Source organism: Sardina pilchardus, chromosome 14 (assembly GCF_963854185.1).
Source record: "Sardina pilchardus chromosome 14, fSarPil1.1, whole genome shotgun sequence".
In the NCBI taxonomy this organism is placed as follows: Eukaryota; Metazoa; Chordata; class Actinopteri; order Clupeiformes; family Clupeidae; genus Sardina; species Sardina pilchardus.
The window spans coordinates 15,978,548-15,987,337 of NC_085007.1; the positions used below are offsets into that span (position 1 = coordinate 15,978,548).

General features: G+C 44.3%; 1 protein-coding gene across 2 annotated transcripts in view; it reads left to right on the top strand.

The window, feature by feature from the left end:
- prrc1 (proline-rich coiled-coil 1) overlaps positions 1 to 3,630 on the top strand; it is a 14,853-nt gene extending 11,223 nt beyond the window's left edge. For both annotated transcript variants that reach the window (XM_062554297.1, XM_062554298.1), the window contains exon 9: positions 1,596 to 3,630. In XM_062554297.1, the coding sequence (XP_062410281.1) occupies positions 1,596 to 1,805 (210 nt within the window). In that variant the 3' untranslated portion in view covers positions 1,806 to 3,630. The remainder of the gene's footprint in view (positions 1 to 1,595) is intronic.
- The last annotated feature ends 5,160 nt before the right edge of the window (positions 3,631 to 8,790 follow it).

Consider the following 8,790-nt stretch of genomic DNA (forward strand, 5'->3'; position numbering starts at 1 on the left):
CAATTGGCTCTCCAAGTACCACTATTATGGCCAACATTAAAATGAAGTAGCGTAGGCCAATTTTCAAACATATTTGACATTGTACATACTGTTTTGCATTGCTTTTTTTTTTTTTTCAAGAAAGATAAAAACTAGTTTAAATGGAATGATTTTTCCATTATATTTAGTTTTATATCATTTGAAGTGATAATCTTCATGAAATAAAACATCTTGGAGACTTCGAGAGTACCACAACAGAGAGTCCGCGTACCACCAGTGGTACCCGTACCACACTTTGAGAACCACTGCTCTAGAGGTGTGGAAAATGCTGGAGCTTATTAGATGGGTGTTGTTAAAACAGGGAAAGACGCATTGGCGCTGACTGGCGCATTGTTGAGTCAAAGCCAGGCAGAGTCACTCACAGGTGCTCCACTGACAGCTTTGAGACGCTCCCAGTAACTGGAAGTCATATCATCGCGTTTGAAGTGCCATGTCGTCTCTTTCTTTGTATTACAGTCACCCCCCCCCCCCCCCCCCCCCCAACACCCCCCGTTTCGCAACTTCCGTTTCTTAAAAGCGAGCCTGCCGAGCTTCCCTGTGTCTGTAGCAATTAAAAACTGCTCGCGCCACTTCACATCAGCCCTGTCATCTCCTCTCATGTACCCGAACCGACGCCAGCCAGGGGAATTTGAAGATGTTAAACGAGCGAGAGTCGCGCTCTGAAATAATACAGTGCAGGGTGGCACAGCGAGCCGTTTGTTTGAGCCGTAGCTCCTGGTTGGCTGATAAGCTTTTTTTTGATGCATCAAACCCTTCTCTGTAGCCAAAGGCAAGTCAGGTTTTCTCTCAACCGAAGTGGCTGATCTCGGCTCACCTGGAACTGTCAAGGCCAGGTCGAGGCCACTGCACTCGAATGCAGAAATGGTACTCGAGGTTTGCGAACTCTGAGACTTGACTTTTTGCAGTGTCATGGTATTGAGTGTTGGTCTTTTGTTGAATCTGTTTAAATCTTAATGGTCATGTGAATGATTAAAACATAGCATACTGTATCTGTCCCCCTTGCCATTCAGAACATATTGTTATAGAACAGTTCCGCAAAAATGTAAGAGCATTTTTCATAATATGACATTAATATTTTGCCATGAGACACCAGCTATCTTCTATCAGTGGAAGATGGACCGTTGGTTTGGAAGTTTTTGACATGCAGTGTGCTGTGGACTATCACATCCCTTAACAGCGTTATTCCTTTTTGTTTTAAATGAAATGAAGCCACTGCTGCATACTGCATCTCTCTTATTACATTTGAGCATAGTTGAGTTACACTGTAGCATTGTCCTACATAAAGTGTGACTGAATTTCTCTTTATCTTCCGGGGATTGAAGTTGAAATGTTAAGAGACCGTGAAAGTTCAACTGAGTGTGTAAAGTTTGAGAGAAAAGAGCAGTTCTCTCCTGTTCCAGCTCTCAACCTGCTCACAAAATTCAAAGAGGATTACTGCGGCTCATCCTAAAGGTGTGTGTGTGCGTGTGTGTGTGCGTGTGTGCGTGTGTGCGTGTGTGCGCGTGTGTGTGTGTGTGTGTGTGTGTGTGTGTGTGTGTGTCTCTCGGTCTCTCCAGGCCCAGTCCCAGACCCCTCCAGACTACAGCCTGCGCTGGTCGGGTCTGCTGGTGACGGTGGGCGAGGTTCTGGAGCGGAACTTGCCTCACGTGAGTCGGACTGACTGGCACCAGGCCTTCACGGGCATGTCTCGGCGCCAGATGATCTTCGGTGCCGCCAAGGCCCTGGCGGGCATGTACAAGCAGCGGCTGCCCCCCAGGACAATGTGATGCCAGCCTGCGGAGCACCCCACAGCACCCCAGATCCGTGCCATGCCGAGGGAAGGGGTGGGCAGGAGCTACCAGCAGACTGTCACAGCTAAGGACCCAGTGAGCCCTTAATGCCCTCCCGTGTGGGTAGTGCCCGTCGGGCATGCCCAAACGTACCTTAACGTGTCAAGAGTTTTTTTTTTTTTTTTTTTTGTGATCACTCGCGATGCGATGAAAAGATGCGACATTCCATGAGATATTTTTTTTGTACCTCTTGACAAAGTTGGACGATGTTGTTTCTTGTAGAATCCTGCCAAAAAAAAGAGAGGTCCCTGGACAACCTAACAGCAAGATGCCATTTGAATGGACACATTTTGTTTTTTTCCTCTCGGTTTGTTTATCTTTTCCTCGTCTGCTTAGTTTTTTATTGCTTTATTGGCTCGTTGTTAAGGGGAATGGACCATCAGAGGGACAAACTGGACAAATGCGGCTGTTTAAATTATTAATTGTGAACTAAATCCAAAACAATTCGTACGAGTTACATGAAATTATAAGAACATATTGATTGCAAGTGTTTAACTACCATTGCGTTGTGATTCTATTGAAATGCAGTATGCATCCACCCACGTTTGGAAACAGACCATAGAACTGCATTTGCTACATCCAGACAAACCTATTTCATATGTAGACATCATCTCAGAGAAAAACCCTGACCTATTTGCAGTCTTCAACGCTTTAAATCTCAGTCGACATGGCCAGTACTTATTAAACAAGGTCACCCCAGAACTGTCCAACTTTCTGCTCACACCTATCAGCAAAGGTCAGCTTATCTGAGTTCCACTGCCAGTCGGCCCCTCGTGCATTTGTAGCGCATCTTGAGAATATACATCTCGTAAAAGCCTGCTAAAGTCACTCCTAGCAGATTTACATTCTGCTATATAGTCTTGCAAGCACAAAGGGAGGTCTTACGTAGAGTGTGTTCAGGTAGCCTGTTCGGTCATCCAATCATCTTTATTTATTCCACACAACCTGGCGTTCATTGAGAATCTCCAGGCAATGCTGTGGCATTTCAAAACTGTTATTAACTTTCTTTTCCCAGCTCAAGGGAAAGAGATATATTCAAACCAGATCCTGGAGCTGATCTGTAATCTGTGCACAGACTTTAAAAGCCTTAAACACTTACTTTCTGTTTTATGTTCATGTTTATTCTCTTGGTCTGTAAACTTGAAGTTATGGTCCAGCGTGTATGCATTTCTCTGTGTGAAAGTCACTGCTTGGAAATGAAGGTCAGTGAATGTGGAAGTCTTTCAAAGTTCCCTTATCGAATGATGGCGGTATGATTACGGTTCCACAACTATAATTGTTGCTCTGAAAATGAGGGAAGTCAAATGCTTTTTTTAGTCTATTTTGCTAAAGTAGCATATTCCAATTCTATACCTGTATCTCTTTGTGTGTGTGTGTGTGTGTGTGTGTGTGTGTGTGTGTGTGTGTGTGTGTGTACTGTATGTGTGTGTGTGTGTGTGTCTGTGTTTGAGTCTAACATCAATCTCATGTTGGGTGCAGCTCTGACTGACAAAAAGAATAATGCAAAAAGATGAACTGTTTGAGATGTCTGTATTAGTGTCAAAATAATGGATTATGCTAAAAAAAAGAGAACATTTTAAAGTGTTTTTTAAGAGTAATAGTATGACTTCATGTTCCAGGAACAGATACGTAACTGAAGTTTATTGCCTTGAGCTAATTTAATCAAGCTTTATTTTCAGTTTCTGTTATGATCATTTTTAAGAGAGAAACACTTTGATTTGTATCTCCTAGATGTGCCTTTTGTCATATGGAGAGTAAAATCTTTTTTCGCTCAAATATTGTGTATTTCTTTTTAAACATCTATTGCAATCTATCATGAATCCATCATTAGCCATTTGCTCATCATTAGCCATTTGCCATCCCTTTTTTCAACAACAAAAATAATATGCCTTTAGGGCCTATAACACCGTCGTCTTCTGATCACAGAAGTATGTTAGAAGCACCACTGAAAAAGGATGAAGTGCCCAGCACATATCAGCCCCCCCAACATACACACACACACACACACACACATACACCCACACATCATCCCACTGGATGTCTATTAGGGCCCTTTGAACTTGAGAGCAGTTCATTATGAAATCTCCACACTCTCCTCTGGTCAGAAGCTGTCAGCTTAATTTGAAAGGTCACTAAAAGACTTCCTGTCATAACCCAGAGCCTCCCAACACCGCTAGCAGCATGTTCTGTAGATTTAATGGAGGTCGGACGTCCTAATTAGAAGCACCATACACATCTCAACCTTCCACCGCATCGACCAATTATGCATAATTGGCACCCTGAACATTGATACGATCATACATTTTTTTTCCACTCAATGCTTATTCGTCCTGTATGTACAAATCTGGGTGGGAATCCATAAGCCCCCTTCTCTCTATGTCCTGTATTCCATTCTGACCCACCCCTGTGTGAGAGGGTAATTATGGGATGTGAGGTGTTGCCCCGAGAGACAGGAAATAGATTGAGAGGGTTCATCATCGGAGTGTTTCCACTCGAGTGGCCAGCCAGGAGGTGAAAGGGGCCAGAAAAGAAGCCAGTGTTGCCAGGGACGGAGACCTGCCGCTGCAGGGGCCACGACTGGAGTCACTTCACGAGCCGTTTGGGGGCAATCCATTCGACGGGCACCTTCACGCTCGCCCGCCCTGGCAGCGCGTGACAAGGTGAGTCAGAGACGGACCACTTCACCCCAAAAACGTTCACAGTAGTATCACCACGGGAGATGAACTCTAGCCTTAGCATTACTGAGACCTGTTTAAACTGACAGAGCAGATCATCGCAGACACTCCTAGTGAATAGCGAAGCCAATTCAGACCGCTGTGTAAGGAAGTACAAATGTGGCACATAATAGTCAGGATGATTTGTCGCCCTTTGTTGCATAGTAATCCTGTCATACTCGGTTTTTGTACAACAGATAACTCTAGAGTTGATTTAATGCAGCGGCTAGATTAAGCGCCCTGTTCTGTCACAGGCCTCATCACTGGGGGGGGTGGGGGGGGTGTCCATACAATGATGTATCCAGATTCGTCTGCTTGTGATATGGTCTTGTTATCGTGACACTAATAACACTTTTTTTTCTACAGTAAAAAAAATATATATTTGTTCACCTAACCATTCTTTTTTTTTTTTTTTTTTTTTTTTTTACCAGAGAAGCACTACCCTCCATCTTCATGTCTGGAGTTGAGACAGCACATTCTGTTGTGCATTGATTCATCTCAGTTGTTTGACTCTGTGAAACTGACACTAAAATGCAGTGAGTAAGTACATCATTCCTCTTATTCACCTTTTTAGGGGTATTTCGTTAATCTCAATTACACAAATACTGTGTAATTGAAATGTATCATAGATTAGTGTCTCTTATTGTAGATTATTGATACTGCATATCGTAGATTATTGATGTATCACAAGTCATTGTCTCTTATCATAGAATATTGACTCTTATTGTTGATTATTGATGTATCGTAGATTATTGTCTCTTATTGTAGGTTATTGATGAATCATAGATTATTGTCTCTTACTGTAGATTATTGATGTATCATAGATTATTGTCTCTTACTGTAGATTATTGATGTATCATAGACTATTACAGAGTTGCTACATCATGATGCCATCATAATCGTATGGGCTGTGTTGTCATAGCATCCTATCCTGAGTTGTATGGTTCCTACTCCTACTCTTCACCAAACTTATGCAGAGTAACCCTTGGATTTGGATGCTGCAGTCAGGGCATGTGTTCGTAATAGGATAGGAGGGGTAATACCATGTATCAAATTGATATGCAGTTTAATTGAAAGAGCACATTCCTTGCATTTGCATGGAAATGAAAGAGCACCAGTACTGTCTAAAATTGTGCTTCAGGCTAATAATAACTGACTCATTGATTATACCCAACATATACTGTATAGTCGAGTGCTTTCCTTTAATGGCATTTGTGGACACAGTTGAGGAGGCTGATTGAATTGTGGAGACACCATTCCCTATCCTCATTAGTGCCTCGTCTACAAAACACTGCCTGTGTGATACCAGCAAAAGCTTTGCGTGAACTCCTCGCTACAACACCAGTTACCGCAGCGTATAGCTGCCCGCCTGTCGACTCATGCGAGCGCGATCCGTCGCATCCCGCGAAGCTCCGCTCTCTCCCGCTGTGTGTGTGTTTCATGATAGCTCCTCTTTTTTTTTGCGACAAACGAACGCGATGTAGGCTATCTCTTATTCTCTCTCAATTAGGCTTTTGAGTCATGAGACTGTCCACAGCCATCTCGTTTTACAAACAGCCTGAGTGAGTGAGTGAGTGAGTGAGTGAGTGAGTGAGTGAGTGAGAGAGAGAGAGAGAGAGAGAGAGAGAGAGAGAGAGAGAGAGAGAGAGAGAGAGACTGAAGATGTGGATGAAATATAAAAATTTCGCTCGGTGGTGGGGATCGCTTGACAGTGGCTCAGCCACAGCATGGGAGACCTGCGCTTAACATTGCCATGGAAACAGGCCCGGCAGCAGCGCTGTGCCTGTGCGTGCAGTCAGCCAATGGCTCGTCTGACTGTTTAGGTGAGAAAAAGAACCGCAAGGATCATTCTGTGGTGTAATATTTACACACACAGACACACACACACACACACACACACTGGTCTAATCAAGAGTGTTCTATCCACCCAAAGTCTGCCCACGATGCCTCCCTCTTTAGTAAGGAGCAGAATGGTTGCAGACAAGGAGAAAGCAGCTTTCAGCTTATTGTGAGGACAAGCCTCTTTTCCCTCCCTATCTCAAAGCTGGATTGATTTTCATGCGGGTCATCAATTATTTTCAAGCCCCAAAGTTTAAGCAATTAAAGGAGAAGATGTGAGCAACAAAGACAGTTGATTTGATCATAAGTGGCCGAAGCCACTCCAGTAATTCAACTCATGAAACAATTATTGTCAAACAATCATTCAAACAGTTAAAGAATTCATCATAAGACACAAAGGTATTGGACATGTGATTTCTTGCTTTCTTCTTGATTGCTCGAGTCAGACAGATCAAGAATAAAGGCCACATGGGAAGGTAACAGAAAAAAAGACTTAAGGAAAGAGAAAATGCTAGAAAAGAGGATGTCTCAGCAAAACATCCCAATTATTTAACCGACTGCTCGTCCAATCTGATACTAGACCAGAGGCTCATCGGTAAGACAACTTGTGTCTCTTCCCCATTTAAGCCACTGCTCCGTTGCCTTTACCATTGACTCCGCGAGGCGCCCGTTGACATTTCCCATGCATTCCGCGCACGGAATGTTGCAGGAGGCTGAATCCAAGAGCCCAGTGTCTCGTATCATTATCTGGGCACCCTTTCTGCCAGTTAGTCCCTGCTCGCTGCTCCACTCCCTGTTCATGCCCACCTCAGAAGCATACGCCCCCCCCCCCCCCCCCATACACACACACACACACACACACACACGCACACACACACACCCCGTCTCCTCAATGCTGGCATGCTGGCAGCCCAGCTGAGGGGAGGGTGGCGTGTGGGGTGGAAACTCAGCTCTAATCCAAGGCTCTCAGCGCCCTCACAGGAAGCCATATGGAAGCTGTGCGTTGGGAATATGGTGATTTGAATGCAGCGGAGCTCGCTCTCTCTCTCTCTCTCTCTCTCTCTCCCTCCCTCCCTCTTTCTCTCTCTCTTTCTCTCTCTCTCTCTCTCTCTCTCTCTCTCTCTCTCTCTCTCTCTCTCTCTCTCTCTCTCTCTCTCTCTCTCTCTCTCCCTCTCCCCCTCTCTCTCTCTCTCCACGGCGGGGATTATCGTTATGCCAGCGGTGGCCTTAATTGTTCACCAAGCTGTTAGTCTTAGGTTTTGCATTTCAGCTGGAGACTCTTTCTTTCTCGGTGTGTGAAGTGATTGATGTTGGGTGGTTTTATTGGTTAATGGCTTCATAAAACACTGAATACACATAGGTGGTGGGGATCCTTATCTACAGATTTGGTAAACAGTGAAAGCAAAGCCGTCACTACAGAAGCAATGATGAGTATTATCTTCAAAAGACTACTGCACTAAATAGTGTACAGTAATTTCACTTGGTTATTGATCGTCCACGGGGGAAAGTCTCCAACCAATAACACAAGGAATTTAACATCTTTCCTGTGTATAACTGAAAAAATAACTTGTGAGGGGATCTCCTCTATCAGACAAATAAAAAAAAGACACTGTAATAAACCTCCGGTAAGGTCACATTAATGTCAGCCTAATTTGCGTAGCTAGGTGCTTTTTCGCTGGTGATCTAGCCTCTATCACCTGTCTTCTGTCACAAGTTCTAATCAAATACCTCACAATCCCGCCCACTGCAGATGCGCTTCCTGCAGGCTGTCGCTTGACTCCTAGTTGTAGCACCACTCTCCAGAGTGCCTTGTAAGTTAAAGTGGAATTATGCAGGTTTTTTTTTTTTTGTTTTAGCTTAATTAGCTAATTAATAAGTTAATTTAGCTGCCTTAACTGAACAGCTTTGGGGTCATTGGAATGGTTATATGTCTTTTTTTGAGTTGAAGGGTTTCGCTTCCTCCATCTTTGAGCGGAAAAAACACCTTTGCAACTTTTTGGCCCGGCAGGCCGGTGCACTGACAAACAGAAAGTCTCGCAGCCTCATGATCATGCTCATGAAAAGGCAGACCGACTGAAGAGTGTTGTAAAATATACACCCTAAAGCTGTAGGGGAAGCTCTGCAGAGAAACCTGCCAGTGTAAAACAAGAAAACAGCGAAGAAATCGCCAAGCCTGCACAGTTTCTCTTTAAAGCTGCCTGCCTGTCCTCCGGGCCTCAACCCCCATGCCTCTCCCAGCCGCTGTCGCCGTGACCGTATCACTCCGTCAAACAAACACGGGTCGACGCAGCTGCCAAGATTACCTTCCTTCTTTCCCGTCAGGAATATTGCCGGCTGCCAGGCGTCTGATATGATTCAGTGTGTTTACA